The 17,326-nt window shown below is 40.4% G+C and overlaps 1 protein-coding gene across 1 annotated transcript in view; it reads left to right on the top strand.

The window, feature by feature from the left end:
• Positions 1-17,326, top strand: part of grm7 (glutamate metabotropic receptor 7) — a 118,218-nt gene that overhangs the window by 34,469 nt on the left and 66,423 nt on the right. Inside the window, exon 2 of the mRNA XM_088290282.1 lies at positions 9,964-10,180. Coding sequence (XP_088146408.1) covers positions 9,964-10,180 — 217 coding nt within the window. The remainder of the gene's footprint in view (positions 1-9,963; positions 10,181-17,326) is intronic.

Raw genomic sequence — 17,326 nt, 5'->3', positions numbered from 1 at the left:
TTTGATGATAACTGTCTTCATTGTGTTCTACGGTATATTTAATGTTTTGGAATTATTTTATTTTATTTTTTTACCCTTCTCCCTACTGATACGTGTGAGATCCCTTTGATGCTTTAGAGAGTCTCTGTGGACCACGGCTTGCGCTGTAAGATGTGACTGCAAAAATGTGTGGGAAAGCCTACTGGAACAGTTTAACTTTATAGCGGGTTAATCGGCAGCACTTTAAACGATGGCAAGTGTGCGCTGGCTTTCATTTAACCTAAGTTAGTGTGGTTGTACAAGTGTGCCCACCCTCTTTACAAATGAGGATGTGGCTGTGTCAAACACACAATCAGAATCCGAATCAGACATCAAAGACATCACAGTTGCTCAGGTCTCAGGAAATGACCAATCACGTTCGCAAGCTGTGCCGTGATTAGCCATTACCTGAGCCCTGAGCAATTGTGATGCCATTTTTAATTGACAGCATGTGACAAAATGGCTGCTCCCAGAGATGGGTAAAAAACAGTTGGATTTGCTGCTTTCTTCAAATTCGCCAAACACAATATTAATCAGAATCCCAAGACATTTTTTTACTTGACTTTCCCTTTAAGCAATCAAGTCATTGTAAAACGTTTTCATGTACACAACCAATCAAACCCCAGTTTTGTGTCCAGTTACAAACACTGCTGTCCAAGGCAGCAGTGAATGTGAAAGTCCGAGTTTATGTGAGGGTGCAGTGATGAAATGTAGCAAAAGGTAAATTTGAGCGAGAGACACAGATGGGCACGAAAGGAGGGGGCGAGAGTGTCGGCGATGGAGGAGGGAAAGCTGTCAGCTTCTAACACCCTCCCTCAGCCGGCTCTTCCAATGTGTTGGCAGTGCCGTGCTCTGGCGCAAAGCGATTACCAAAGCTCAGCCTGAGGTTGCATGTATGGACACAGCCATTACCTCTGACCATCTGACAAATCACTGCTGACTGAATCCAACCTCCCTCATCGACAATGTTTTCATTCAGCAGTGAAGATCTCACATACTGCTGCTTAACGTCATATTTAGTATCAAACATTGTCATTTTTATAGTACCCTATATTGACTCGTACTACTTTACAACATGGCCACAAATAAATCTTCCTCCACAAAGAAGCAGTGCATTCCATGATGGGAAGGATGTGAATGCGTATAAAATGCTTTCACAAGATGGCTCCTTGGCAACATTAGAAGGATCCTACTTACAGTGTGTATGCGTCATTGTGTGAGTGTCATGAGGACAATCTGTGCACAGGCGGCATGGGGTTCTCTAAGAACCCCATGCTGTCATTTTGCCCAACTGCGAAAAAGAATCCGAAAAGAGAAGCTGACTGGTGACACGATACTCTCGGAGGCTAATCATGCAGCAAATAAAGGCAAAAAGAGCCCAGCACCGCTGGCTGCATCGTGGAGCGGCTCCAGCTCGAGGCGCTCATGGGAAACGTCTCGCTTCCGCCCCCGACAGTTCTGTTGGAAGAGAGTTTCTCAATGTTGCTGGTGTACAGCGCATCCGTGTTGAATGAGAGTGTGGTTTTTCTGGGCTGAATTCTTGACATGGGGCCTCTTCAGAAAATCTGATCGTTATCTAACCAAATCACTGTTGGGTCACGATGAGATGAAAAGGTGCTTCAGCGTTGTAATAGCATTAATTTGACTCTATTTTTCTTCATCTAAGTCGTCATGTGACGGCGAATATTGCTGACATGCTACGATGTGACAAAAATTGAATATGCTGGAAAAAGAGCTCCTAAATGTGATCTTTGTTAAATGTGAAGTCGGCATTTTATTTTCCTATGGCGTTTATCATGGGTGATGAAAATAGCAATTAAGATGCTGTCAAACATTATCATCAAAAGTTAATGTTTTGTTGCATCCAAATAATTACCTTATTCACGATTTGTTGATTTAACGGTTGCATTGAGGCACCTTTGCGCCTATAGCAAAAGAAAGGAAAACTCCTGTGGACAACAACCAGAATGCAAAGAGGCCTTTGGTGTTGGCAAGAACACTGTTTGAAAGATACTCTTTGTTTTTGGGGTCTGCGTTGTCATAGCGCTCTCTTTTCTATGGAGACAGCCTGTCTTGTCATATCTGCACACTTTCCGGCTCTCAGATGGCGAGGGTTGATGCTTGCCGTTCCCCCTCCACCCACCACCACCTCCAACGAGAACTCATGTTGTCCCATATGTTGCCCGTTTCTCTTCAAATCACATTGTTGTTGTTTTTTTTCACTATGAGGCATCCGAGCGAAAAGGAGGCGCAGCCAGATGCATCTCCAAGTGCATGTGGGCTGTATACACTCATCAGCGCCATATTAACAGAATAGGCAAGTTCAAACCCAAGCATTAATTGTGTCTCACCTTCCTTTTGAGCAAGCAGCCTGTGGTGCTCGCGGGCGGCCGTATGTTGAAATGCAACAGAAAGGCCAAGGCTCACTAATTAACTTCACTCAGCATTCATACTCATTGAGATGCGTAACCTTTACGCAACCTCGCTTCGTCACCTCTCTGCAAACGCTCAGGTTGAGATTGTCATTTAATGTCACCAAGCTTATTACAAAATAGTCCTCACACCTCCGCCTTTCTTTGCCACTTTGGGCTTTACGAACAAATTTTTATTCCGGGCAGCTGCAGCACTTTGCGCTAGTAAATCAATAAAACAGTGTCCCCTATAAGAGACCTTTGTGTTTTCCTCCCATCGATCCTGTCAGAGCAGATACATTGACGAGCAAGGCAGGCGATTACCCTCAGCAATCCAAACTTTGATCTATACAGCGGTTGACAGGTGCCAGACATCAGATGTGGGTAATTGTGATGCTGAAAGGGGGGGGGGGATTGTTAATCCTTCTGTTTTGGCGTCCACTCCTTTGCCCGTGATTGGCTCACGGAACGTGAAGCGGCCGTGTGTGTGCGCTGTCTGCAGGTGTCACGATCACTCTATCGCCTTGGTGCTGGGGATGAATATTTTCTATTGATGCTGTCACAGCGGGGCGGGAGACTTACACTATTCCACTCTCACATGGATGATGTGAAAATCACAAATTCATATTTTGTGGCCACAAATGAGCATTTTGTGCCCACATTCTATCTATATTGTAGCCACAATCCCCCCCCCCCCGGTTCATGTTTGCTTCTCTGTATTCCCGTATGACATTTTAAATGGGTTGTTTTCATGTACATCATGCAAATTACCTGTGCATGCTCGAAGGCCTGCAATAACATTATGATGCAGTTTGCAATGCAAATTGCGTATTTTGACATGGGAACACACTGTATATGTTTTGTCAGCATTTGAAAACAGTTAGGTTTGTTACTGAAACTGTTTCCATTCCATGAATGAAAAACAACAAGGAGTCTGAAAGCTTGTAGACCTCCCCTGAGGCTTGAACATTTGTCACCAGCGAAATCAATGAGTGTAATCTAGGATAGTAATCGCTCAAAGGTAATTCTTTTGGTTCCAAAATCCAAACACATATCTGATTTATGATATAACATTTGAAAAAAATAAAAAACAGATTAAATGTGTTTTCAAAAAGCTGGACACCTTGTGACGTTACAATTTCTGACGGTGCTCGTAGAAACGTCTGGTGTCTGGAGTCAGACCCGTCGAGACGATTCTCATCTTTTTAGCTCCAAACGCCACCACAATGGATTTGCGATGAAACCAACAAGATGCGCTTTGACTGCAGACTGCATCTCGCTTTTGAAGCTCGACCAAAAGTGATTGACCAATTGACTGCACTGCTGTTCGTTGGCCGATTTGTACTAATTGAGGATTTGACTGCTGAGAGAAGCTGCAGAATTAATTCTAAAGTGTTTTGATTATCTGCTCATGTTGAGGCAAATGATTCAGAATTGATTGGACGGCGCTTCACTGCGCAGACGGACAATAACCAAAGAATACCACAAACGCGACCAAAGAGTTCTTGAATGCAAAGATGTGGAATGTTTTGTAATCCGATTGAGCATGCTTTGCGCAGGTTTAAAAGAAAAATCAATCAAAAATCAGCAGAAAGTAAAGACAGCTGCAGTAACGGCCGGGCAGAGTCGGCTGATGTCGTTGATGCGTCTCAGACTTCACGCTGTCATTTACTGTAATGAATTTTCAACCAAGTATTAAAAAGTTTGATTTATGATTCATTTGTCCCATAATTTCGGGGAAGCATTGCATTGAATTGCTTTGTAATTCCCACACTGGTCACCTGATTAGGACATAAACACACCCAGAATTTAAGAAGAATGTCTGCAGTTAAAGTGCATTTAACTTGTAATCCATTTAGGTGTTGTTTTGAGCAACATCAACAACAAAAAAAAAAAAGACAATTGTGTCCATGTCCTAATATTTATAGACCTGTCTGGAAATACACCACACTGGAATTGATTCTTAGCAGTATTTTACTCCCCCTTTCCATTCAAATCGCCATTTTGGCTTTGTTGATAGCCTTCTAGCCACTAATCCCGCCAGATAATTATAATAATGAGAAATATAAATCTAAGTCATTTGATTTCAATCCCATTTGGCACGGAATGATTAGTAGTCCTACCTGTGCCACATCAGACGCGTACAAAGGTGTTTGATTGCGATCACATGTCTTTTGAGTTGACTTGAAGAATTTTAATTCTCACAGCAAACGAGACTCGCCAATTTTATTAGCCCGAGGTCAAAGCGGTAATTTGAAAGAAGGCACTGATAACATGAATGTTTGTGCTGAGTGGAGGTGTCGATTTCTCGGGGATAAGGAGCGAGACGAGGAGAACGCTATCAATGAGGTACATTCCCAGAACAAAGCAAGTAGACCGACATCTCAAGTGATTCCAGAGAGCTAAATATTCCCGCATCTTAAGCCTGGGCCATGCGAAAGTCAACAAACGTGAATCCTCCATAGCATTCCGACCAAATGCATCAAATGAATATTTCTCATTTAGGAAAGGTGAGTCCTTTTAAATGCAAATCAGCCTTGTTGCTACAGCGCTCCCTCTTTGAATCAGTCCACCTCACAAAACAAAGCACATATGCATGTGACCTTTCGGGGTGCGGTGCGTTGCTGGAAAGGCATTGAGTAATCTTCAGCTTGAGATGGTCTGCTTCTCAATTTGTCAGCTTTGTGCGCTTGACCAGCTTTGCGTTGTGGGTCAAAGCTATAACTCACACTCTGCAAGTTGAAGTGATCCCATTAGCCGGTTGCTGTGTCCTCATTCCTGTGTTTCTCCAGTGTCCGGCTGCTTTTGATCACGCTAACACAAATGGATGGCTTTCATACAAGTGCTTTGATGAGAGTGCATGATGAGTTGGTGCACGTGCTTGAAGAGAAATTGATGTGTGTGAATCCACACGTCTTCAGGGAGGTGGGCATTTTGATCCCAGACGTGCTAAGGCCCTCTCTCATAAATCACGGTTTGGGCGTCCGCCGCCATATTTAGCCATCACTGCAAGTAGACGTAAGAGAGATGGATGCAAGTCTTTTCCTGACAGCCTTGATTGAAAAATTGTCAGCAAGTCCCAGCATGTGACAAAATATCCAGCAGAATTCAATACCAACTTCTGGAAATATGAAAACATGCTGTCAGCAATTTTGAAAAATATATATGTGCTTCAGGATTGATGCTCCCAAACAGCCACCTTTTTTTTTTTAGTATTATTTAATGTCCTAACAGGCCTACCTCCTTCTTCTACTTTGTGCAACGGGTGCTTCTCTCACCTGTGCAACAATTATTTTCAATGATTCAAAACAAGGGCCCTACATAACCACACAGATTGCGCAGCATCTGCTGTTGTAAAAATTCTAATTGTCATTATCATTTCAGATTTTGCAAATTTTGTGGTTTAACAGGACAGAGAAGTGATGTAGGGAATCTACAAGCTACATTGTTCCAGTCTAGTAAGAGAATTTTCTTGACTGCACCAGTCTCGGACAAGTTGGTTGAAGGTGTTCTTGATCCTAATCAAACGTGAACTCCTGATTGATTCTGATCAGAAATGTGGCCAGCTGCCGTCTCTGCGGGGGAAAGCCGATATCAGTCCTTCTGCCTACGCTTGGCTGTGTTTTGATTCAGTGATCATTCACAGTGCAGGGAGGAAAATGAGCAATTCGGCTTTGATTGTAAAATGTTACCATTTAAATTTGAAGACATTGAGAAATTCACCACAGGCCAAGATGTACAGGCGTTAAAAAAAAAAATGAAGAAATAAAGGTACAAAAAAGATATTTTCACAATGTTTTGGGGAAAAGGTATTATGCTGCATATTTCTGACAGTTTGATTGATTTGGCCGTTTGCACAATGAGATCATTTGGTTGATTTACATGCACACTGCTGAGTTGACAGTATCAGCAGTTGGTTGAGCATGATAAATGAGTGAGATTAAAAAGTTTTTGTCAAGGAGGTAATAGCTACTGCTAACACATCCTTTCACAAAATGCTCACCAAAGCAGGTGAGGGGAAAAGTTCCTTCTCGGCCTCGGAAGTGAACATTGAAGTCCTTGTTAGGAATACATCTTGACTCCTCTGAGTACAGCCAATTCCCTCAGGTTGAGCAATCTGTACTTTACTTAAATCAGCCCCTCTTGATTAATTGCAGAATTAGATTAAAAAACAGGCTTTAATTTAAATTCTTTACATTATGTTTAAGTGACAGCATAGAAAATGCAAAAAACTGATTTTGTGACTGGTTTGGTCCGTAACATGTCAGGAAATAGGCAAAAATGCTTAGCATTGTTTTCCAAAATAAAACAAATGTTTTGTAAATTGCTCCTGTTGAGAAGCTGAAATTTGTGGTTTTGGACAGTTTTACAGTAAAACGTTTCCTAAATGTTTATTTGATTACCAAAAATATTTATTGATTAATTTGATAATGAATGTCGATTAATTGCTGCACCTTTTGTGGCAATAGAGTGTCAAACTGTATTTCACCATTTTAGTTTTCCTGATTTATAGGGGGTGGCTAAAATGGAGGGCAGTCATGCACTTCCCTTTCTGGCATGATTCCTCCTTCCCCATTTAAGTGCCTTTGTTCCAATCAGTTGTCGTCTGGCACAATTGTGAGGTACTTATTATAACTAGGCTCATTTCAGTGTGCAGTTAGCAGGTAAGCTATGGCTACATCCCCAAAATGCATCTTTTCCGGGTGCCAATTTACAAAACAGCTTGGGGGTTGTTATTTCTCAAGCGAATCCACTGCTCATCTACTGGCCGAGAGTTGTTGCGGTATAGCTTGCAACCGAGCCAATGGCTCGCACCTGTTGTTGTCACAGGCGGGCACTGGGCTCGGGGTATTTTACAGATGCTGAGCGGACCTATTTTCATGTCTTAAACATGTAGGCCTTGGTTGGCATCAGAACGATGCCAGATGAAGTTGCGTCAATTTTTCACGTTGTAGCAGGGGTATTTATAACAGTTAACAGTTGAACCGCGCAATCTGGTTTCAGAGAATTCTGCAGACATGCAAATGCAATCTATAGCTTGAGTTACCATAAATTCTGAAGCCTCATTTTATAAACTCTGCTATTGTTTTAATCATTCAATTTTTGTAGGGTTGTTAACTTAACAATTCTCTGGGGAGTGTCACATTTCGAAGATATGCGGTATTCATTTTCACTTTACAGGGTTTCTTAATGCCTGAACTGAGGCCCTACGGAACCACCAAAAATGTGTGCATATCCTGCTTTTAGGTTTTATAATGGACTTCTGTCCATAGAAGAACACATTCTGGTGAAAGTAATATCGTTCCACTGACTTTGCTGTGCGGCTGTAAAACACATGAAGCCTTTTGTGGACAACTTGGAAAGAGTGCCTTTCAATGCATAATAATGCAGAGAAATACAGCTCAGAAAATCAGCATAGCCATTACATTAGTCTTTTGACTTTTCAACGTGATCCTCCATGCAATGTTGAAGACCAATCTCCAGAGAGATACGGCCTTGCTTTCAATGATGGCTTTTGAGACTGTGCAGCTTTAGTACCTGTGAAAGATTTGACAACCGCCACATGTGCCTCAGTAAAGGAGTCCTTACATTCTGGACAAGCTCGTATGATTGATGGAGCAAAATATGAATCGATCATTTGATTGACATGCCAGTTTGTCACTTGTCCTCTGGCTGTGTCACTGAAAGCAGTAAAACGTGCAACAAATTGATGTTCAAATGATATACATGTGCAAGGCCCATGCTTAAGTTGTTGAACATGATGATCAACTGCCTTCTGCCTGTTCGTCATTTAAACTCTTATTTATTTATTATACCTGATTGATGGCCAAGGGGACCTTCTTTTTACATTCAGAGATGAGATGTCACAGTGAAGTATTGCAAGCCTCGACCAGGAATACTTTTGTAGATCGCACCCAATAATCTCGCCGGCTCCAATGGCGGCAAGCTAAAAATATCAGCGCTCCTAAAATTCTTACTTGACGTCATTTGACAGAATTTATCAGTATTTGATAGTGATATTGTACTTTCTAAAAACATACAGGAATTATATGATTAAGTAGAATTAAACCGTTTTTGTTGCACTGAATGGCCTCTGTGCTACTATTTCCAGCTGTAGCCATTTAGCATTAGCATTAAACTAGCGGACCAAAAGATGTGTGGTTGTTTTAAATACACAAAGGGGACGTCTGTGAATATGTTTACACGCAGTCAATAACCCTTTTAAGACCCAACTATTCGCTGTATTCAGGTTTTTAAAGACCCGAATAAGACCCTTGCGGTACCCCTTTTCTTAGCTGAATATTGTGTCAAGCAAACAGAATCCGGTTATCTCATTTGAACGTGGCTTTGTTTTGTGCTCTTGAGCTATTTTGGTATTTGTAGCAGGCTAATTGTATGCTCGCCATCCTCACCGTAGCGAGCTTAACTTGAATACATTATACGTGTGTATAGAGAAAAACAATCAGAGGTAAACAATCATGACCAAGCTTAGATGCGCAGCTCAAAACACACATTTGAAGGGAGGAAGAAACCGACTACGTTATTCCTGTGGTGAGTGAAATGAACATAATGTGTTGGCGGTAGAAACTAGCAACAAACTGAAATGACGTCTATTCGTGTCATCTTAAATCGGGTTATTGGAATGCCGGAGTAAATCTGTCCGCTAACGCACATGTAAAGGTTGTATTCTGAATTTTTCAGAAATCGTAATGTGGACCTTCCCCTGAATATTTACTGCATGTAAACATACTCTATGACTTCGCCAAACGTCCTCCTGGAAACGTAAAGCGACAGACAAGATTTTGTACTGCTTAGATGATGACAAAATGTCATGCAGTGGTGGATCAGTAACTTGTGATGAAAATGTCATCAAAAAAAGAATCATCCAACTTTCTTTTCTCTCTACCGTCAGCCTTTTTACTGCAGACAATCCTCTTCCTCCTTTTTCCGGCCCCATCCCATGACTCGCTCCTCCGAACACAAATCACTGACACTTTCATGGTCTCGCAAGACAGTCTGATCTAATAAAGCGCTTGCAGCAGACCAGGCAACACAACTGTTTGCTAGAATACATAATTACACAGCTCACCTTGTAATTTTTTTAAATGATATATTATTTACTGGAGCGAATGGCAACCCCGCAGTTGTGTGATGCGAATTGTGTTAAGAGCTTTACAACGAGTGAGACAGGTTGTGTTTGGAGGTGCGAGTCGATAAAATAGCACTCACGTCATCAATTATTACATTAGCGTTGACTACTAAAAATCTGAAGTTGTTCGACATCTTACATTACAGTTCATAATAAAGCATGGCTATAAGAAATGACACCACCATTGTTATCTTGAGAACATTGCCTAATATAGCTCCACCCACTGTTAGCACCCGGGGAGCAGTTGCCAGGCAACCAGGAAAGACTCAAAGAATTGTCTTCCAGGAAACAGTTGAATGCATAAGTTCACGTTTATCAGCCTGTCAAGCTGAAACCTAAAATGACCCTTGCCTGAGTCAACGTTGTCCTCTTCTCCACTTCCAGATCCCCCAGATCAGCTATGCGTCAACAGCTCCAGAGTTGAGTGATGACAGGCGCTACGACTTCTTCTCAAGGGTGGTTCCTCCAGACTCTTTCCAGGCGCAGGCCATGGTGGACATCATCCGAGCAATGGGCTGGAGTTACGTCTCCACCATCGCATCAGAAGGAAGCTATGGAGAGAAAGGAGTGGAGGCCTTTACGCAACTCTCCAAAGAAGCAGGTTAGTGCTCTGTCAAGACTCAAGAGTCCTCCAAACGCTTATTCTGCTGTTTTTTTTTTTTCTTCCTTACACACATTTGTGTGGTTTAAAACATGCCTTTTCCACTTGGCTGAAAATGTTCTTTTGCATTTCCAATTCATCTCAACGGTCCTTGTTTTGTGAAGATGAATTATTGATGTTTGGAAACGTGTGCCTCAGCTCCCCAGTGAGTTGCAAAGTGTTACTGCAGATGTAGACAGAGCAGAGACTTGTCAGGAAAATATCTCATCACAATAATCAGCATTGCTTTTTTTTTCTATTTGTATTTTTTTTAATGGAACCAGCTAATATTTCTAGCTGCAAAACATTGTGAAATTTATTTTCTTTGGAGAAGACAGAAGAAAGAAGGTTTGGGTTGCAGTGTCCCTATGCTGTTCTGATCTGCTCACCCTCATCCTCGTTTTGTTTTTCCTCACGTGTACCCCAGCTACTGAGTGTGCTCAGCTCTGAGAATGGTAATGATAGTTAGTGATCTTGGTGTTCGGCCAGCGAAAAAACGCTCTCGTTGCTTGTATGAAGCAGCAGGCCATTAGATTTTTCCTCTTTCTAGAGAAGCAGCTTTCTTCTTTTCTCATTTCTTCAAGACACAATTGAAATTTGAAACTTGGATTGACTGTACATTTCTGTCATATTCTGGAAACCATACGTACTTTTGGAGACAGAAACATAAAAACCAGCCACACAAATTACAGAGCGATACTAAAATATTGTCACAATATTTTGTCAATGATAATAATATAATGTGACACACCCCAGTTATGTGTTAAGCAAATGTACACATACAAATTTGACTTTGTGTCAGTCAAAACATACCATACACTGACAAACGTTTTGAGATTTATTATTTTTTTGCTTTGACTTGCAAGCGCAAACACGTTTTATTCAACTTAAGTCACATTAAGCAGCACTGGAAATTAGTGAACAATTATTATTATTATTATTATTATTATTATTATTATTATTATTATTATTATTATTATTATTATTATTATTATAAAAGGCATACTGTCAAACTACACATTAAATAGGAGAATGAGATGTTTTGTGTTTGAAACACAAGCGAAAAACCACAACAGCAACAACCTATTTTAGCCTTTACCAACTAGCTTAATGCTAATATTAATACTGTTAACCCATAATCGGACAACACTTGTATAATCCTTTAAGCAACAGATATTTAAACACAAATAGTGCTCTAACACATGAAGTATAATTGCACTCAGTCACTCACAGTCATATATTCTTTATCCTCTGTGAGAACCTGAGAGGAACTGTACTGTACTATACTGTAGCACAATGGCCATTGAATTCATGCAAAATTTGACAGAATAACAATTTTAAATTAATGTATATTTAACTGGCATTAATGTCAGTTTTTATAGAATATATTAGCGTGCCATTTTTCTTATGAAAAAAAAAACACATTTGTTGTTTTCTGGGCAATGCCAGAAACGGATTGATGGTAGTTTTCCTTCTATACACTGGGGAAAGATGATTTGAGAAAAGAGTGATTTGAGTTGACACAGAATTAATTCCAAATTCCAAATCCAAATACATTTTTGGATGATGCTAGCAGATCACCAATATGACACCGATGTACAGTACTGTGAAGGCTATATGCATGTTTTTGTGTTATTTTATTTACAAGGGTTTCATCCACATGGTGATTTGATTTTGTGTGTGCGTGTATGTGTGTAGGTGTGCGTGTGCGTTTGTGCGTGTGCGTGTGTGTAATTTGATGGAACGAGGATATAGAGCTAAGGGAGTGCGGATATGTATCTGTCGACTGTACGCTTCACTGCTGTGATTGAGTGATTGGTGGTCAGTCCCTGTGACCCTGCAGAGGATCAGCAGTATATACTGTAGCGTAGAAATGGAAGGATAGATGGATGTGATAAGGCTAAAGTTTCATAGGCTTTGACAGACTAGCCTCCACCGGGGTTGGGCAACTAAAATACTGGAGGGGTCACAATTTTTCATTAGTGCTACTGAGATACGGTCAGCCCACGCACTTCCTAACCAGATTTAGAATAAAATGTCTGTTTTACCTATGGATAAAATATGTGCATTCATCCAAAATACATGCTCTCAATATATTTCCAATACACAATCTTAACCCAACAACAAAGGATTTGAAACAAACCACAAAATAACCACAAACTCAAATTCTTTTCCCAGTACAAAAAACTCGCTTGCATCAAAAATAACATTCAAGAACAGCACAAAACTGCTGAACAAGATCCCAACATTAAGTGAAAGAACATATTTTGTACTTCCTTTTTCACAAAAATCAATTAATTCAAAATGTTAATATTACTGAAGTACAATGTTTGTCGTGCATATCTTTCCAAATCTATTTTTTTAGGCCTACTCACGTGATCGTACAAGAGTGTATAGAACCAGTTTAAGTAGAACTAATACTGACGTCGATAGGAAGACAGTGCCCTCCTACTTAAGGCGCGCTCATACAAACAATCCAAATGGCGAAAAAAGGAACGGACAATAAATAGGAAATATTGTAAAGTACAGGTAGTATTTAAACACATGCAACGTTTGCTAACCGCAAAGTCACTCGGTGTTTAGCAGACGTGGTGTCTTTAAACAAATTTGTTACCTTAATTTTTTTGGGGAGAATAGACAGTCTGCCCTTTCCCCACTATCCAGGAACACATCCATCGTCTCTTTTTTCCTCTTTTGGCTTTTTCCTAGCAGAGAACAAATGCACATCAGATGTATTGTATCGTATCCCCATAACATCTTCGTCGACGTGGACGTGACTTTGACAGCTGCGTGTCCCGCTTGCCCCATGGAGCTGGACAGAGTCTGGAAAGCACGCGAAGATTGGCCGGTGTCTGTCAGACTTATAGTGTGACGTCTCGCCCCGTCCAAGACACAGAACGATGTTATCTTGTAGTCTGACAGTGCGGCCGTCGTTACCGACAAAATGTCCTATAGTCTGAGAAGGCCGTGTGACATATCTGCCATCTAGTAGTGAATGGTGATAATGGTGTCAATTTTTTTCTTTTGTGACAATGCACGCATCCTGACGTACATGCACTTGGAACACAAGACCACGCCCAATTCTACAAGTGCAAAGTCTATGAAAATATCAAAAGAAAAAAAATCCACCCATGTGCACAGCTAGAATTTAGTTGCCATTATAAGTGTGAGTGATTGTTTGCGCCCCGCAATTGGCTGGTTGCCAGTCGAGTGTATACCACACCTCTCGCCCAAAGTCTGCTGGGATAGGCTGTAGTTCTCCCATGACCCTAATGTAGGTAAGTGTTATAGAACATTGTTGGGTGGATGGTTTGAATAATCTACTATTGTCCATAAAATGAAAGAGCTGCTTTGCTGGCCCAACAACAAGCATTTGCAGTGTGTTGCTCCCCACCTCCACCTCTGTGCATCAAAATCTATTTGGTAATCCTACAAGGAGGAATCACCGTCTTCTACAGTACACTAATGTGCATAAACCTCAAACACGGAAAAAAAAAAACGGAGTAATAGAACCCTGCAGGCACTGATCAGAAGTCCAGCATGCATAAATATTTTAGTTGTGTGCATTCACATCTAGTGTGATCACTCATTAAAACTAGAAGAAGGTGTTTGCGGCTGTGTAATATACGTCGACAGACTTAGGGCGAGAGCCAGCCGCACGGAGAGAGAGAGAGAGTCTTTCTGGAGAAAATCTCCTGATTTAAGACCCCCCCTCCCTTAGATCCCGATAAACACAGCTTCACCCAGCTTGCTCTCACAGAGACATTTCTTAAAGATTTTTTAAAATATATTGCACAGAGCAGTGAACAAACTATTATTATTGTGACTTAAACATCCATGGAGGGAAAGAACTGAATAATAGCTGGGTTGTTGACTCATCCTTTTGCTGCTAAACAGCAGTCATTTTCACATATTTTGCATTCAAATACAAATGGGAATTATTTGCTTTAAAGAAACCCTTTAGAGTACCCCAGGCATCTTATATTTAATAAACACATTAATTATGCAAGAGCATTTCTCAGGATTCATTTAAACACTCTTGCACCAGAGCGCAGTGAAATCAGTCAAAACAGAAATAAATAGCAAAGTGTTAATATTTACCACTGACACTGTATATTAGAGGTAGCAGTGGTAACCAAAATTGGGATGCATCATATTGTTGACTCTTATGTTACAGTAGTGGTACACCAACATTTAAAATATAAATGCAACCTTTCCTTGCAGTTGTATATCTATTGCTAGTTAGAACAAATTGCAATCCACAACAGGTGAGCTAGAGGAAGGATGATAAGAGCCTCTGATGCTTTTTCAACCACTTTATGAAACAAACGGTAAACCAACGAGAACTAAATACTGTAATCAATAGCAAATTCGTGAAACACCGGCCAGTTCGGAGCATTTTCTCTGAATCCCGTGGGTCCAGGGAAGCCCGCAGGATTCCCACGGGATGTCAGTTAACTTTATTTTTAATCACAGCATTGGGACGGCCCTGGATAAAAAAAAAAAATCACGGGAGCAGAAGAGAGCTGGATTATCCAGTAGGAAAAAAAAAATGTCGGACAGATGCTCAGTCGTTTTTAATATAGCTGACCTCCAAAATGGGAGAGTTGCAGAATTCTGAATAAGAGCAGGGCGGGAGTTGGAGTCATTCTTTTATTGAGAGTCAGACAGCCTTTTTTTAAAAAAAAAAAATATTTTTTTTTTCATTGTGCGGGACTTTGCGGGGGATGGGATTTTTTTTTCTGTGTGAGTGGGATGGGACTGGAGTGAAAATCCACTCCCGTGTCACCCTGTAGTCTCAACACACAGCGTAACTTTCCATCACAGTGGCTAATACTATGGTCAGGAAATAGTCGGCCGGTATTATGTCATCATATGCTCACTTCCATGTCACTCAACAGAGCAAACCTGACTTTTAAGGACTTACACACACACACACACACAGTCAGAATTAATATGTCATTGAATTTATGGCTGGGGAACCCAATTGGACAAAAATAATACCTGCACTGGGCATGCATATATTGTATTGTTTGCAGGTGATAAAGTGTGTGTCTGAAAATTTAAACCATACTGTCTTCTGCTTTGTCAGAAGTAACCCAAATTGGCTGTAATAGCCTACAAAAAAGGGGATTGAAAAAAGATACACGTTTTACAACCAAGATCTAGGAAGAAGAAGAAGCAACTTTCCCCTGGCAGTGGTAGCCGCAGCAAATCTCTCGCATTATGTTTTCACACCGGATGCCATTCCCGATGCAAGCAACCCCTTTTAATCCAGGTTTGGGACTGGCAGTGGCGGGGAATCTGTAAATGGTGTGAAGGTTGTTACCGGTCGCCTTGACCAGGGTTTGAACACATGTATCATTTCAACTTCGATATGCAAAACTGTCCAAATTGCCGACAAGCCTCAGCTCCTCAACCTGCCTAAATCCAGTCATCAGCCCAATCTGCTAGGTTAAATTTATTAAACCAACGTTGACACACACAGCTTCATAGCGAGTGGGTTAGAAAAACAACAAATTTGTTTAGTGTGTATAAAAATAACAGCTTACATAGCCTACTTAATTACTACTTTGCAGATTTCGTGTAGAGTATTTATTGGGGTTGGGTTGGGAAGGTTGGGGTTCAGTAACGTAACTACTGTGATAAATGAGAGATTACTGGCTAATGGGAACCCCGTCCATGCTGTTGCATGCTTTTTGATGTTGCTGACCTTTGAATGTGATATGAATCTGACTATTCTCCTCCATGTATCGCGAACACTGTTTTTCGAAACTAACAGTTGACTCTTTTTCCCGATCAGCTGCTCTGCTATAAAATGCTTGAGTAGCAGCAAGCTTAAGAAAAGATTTATTATTTTTACTTGGATTTATAAAAAGAAGTGCAGATGACTTTGGATAGTGAAGGCCAAATTTGTACTAATATTAAAGTACGCAAAGCACTTGACTCTGAGTTCACATTCATCGACTGATGGCGCTGCATCTGGAGCAACTTGGGGTTCAGTATATTGCTCAAGGACACTTCGACATGGTTACAATGGCTCACATCAAACACACAACTTTTGGGTTGGGAGATGAGCACTCTACCATTGATCCATGCCGCTAGAAAGAAATGTTTCCACTAAACATAGTGCAAATGACGTATGAAGGTCGCAACTGAGTTTGTATAATCATTACAAACATCAATTTATATTCGTCACGGGAATCCAATTGTTTACTGCCACTGTTGTAAATTCATCAAGTACATTTTTCAACAGGTAGGCCTGGAAAAGGGTCTCACCCAACTATTCCGAGATATTGAGATATTCAGGATTAAAAAACATTGTAATGGCTAACAGATTCCTGTAGATAGCAATGTTGCATTGCTGAGCACATCTTTTAAGTAGAGGATAAAGACTAGAATATATATATATATATATATATATATATATATATATAATAATTACACACACATTAGTGTGAATCAGCTAACCGCTAAGCTAGTGCCCTTTATAGGCTGGTCAGCGCCATCCAACTGTTTAACAAAGGCAGTTTCATTCCTGAAAATTACTCTGGACATTTTTCTTGACAGCCGGACATAGTTGCATTTTTCCTATTTATCATTTTTTAAACAAACCAGGCTAACACAAATTTTTTTTTAACAGGCAAATCCGCTAATATGGTTTTGACGTTACTTTTTCCCATACTCAAATACAAATGACTCCAGAGAAGAAAATACAGCTGTTATACACAGTGTAAAATTAAGCACATAATATTGATTATCTAGAATGAAATACAGTGGTTCGTTCATCATTAAGTGAAATGGGTTTTCTCTTCTTTATGTATATTTCTTATATTTATTTGATAAAGTTTTCAGGAGGATATCAGAATACTCAAATATTCCATAGCTGCAGTCCTAAATGGGTGAATAAAAAAAAACTCAATGATGTTCAACTTGAGCCATGCAATTAGATTAGTCAGCGTCGCTCAAAGCCTGTTGCATAGTTCGTCTGTGAATAAATGATTGTTGCCATCAAAAGTTTTTTCTCAGTCTAGTTTTTGAGGTTTCAAGAAAGCAAATAAAAAAAATATTCAGTCATGGTTTTGCCTGACATCTTATTTTCAACTA

Source organism: Idiotropiscis lumnitzeri, chromosome 3 (genome assembly GCF_059441095.1).
Source record: "Idiotropiscis lumnitzeri isolate Australia: NSW breed Sydney's pygmy pipehorse chromosome 3, RoL_Ilum_1.0, whole genome shotgun sequence".
NCBI lineage: Eukaryota > Metazoa > Chordata > Actinopteri > Syngnathiformes > Syngnathidae > Idiotropiscis > Idiotropiscis lumnitzeri.
The sequence above is the reverse complement of the archived record's forward strand: the minus strand, read 5'-3'. Positions and strand labels throughout refer to the sequence as shown.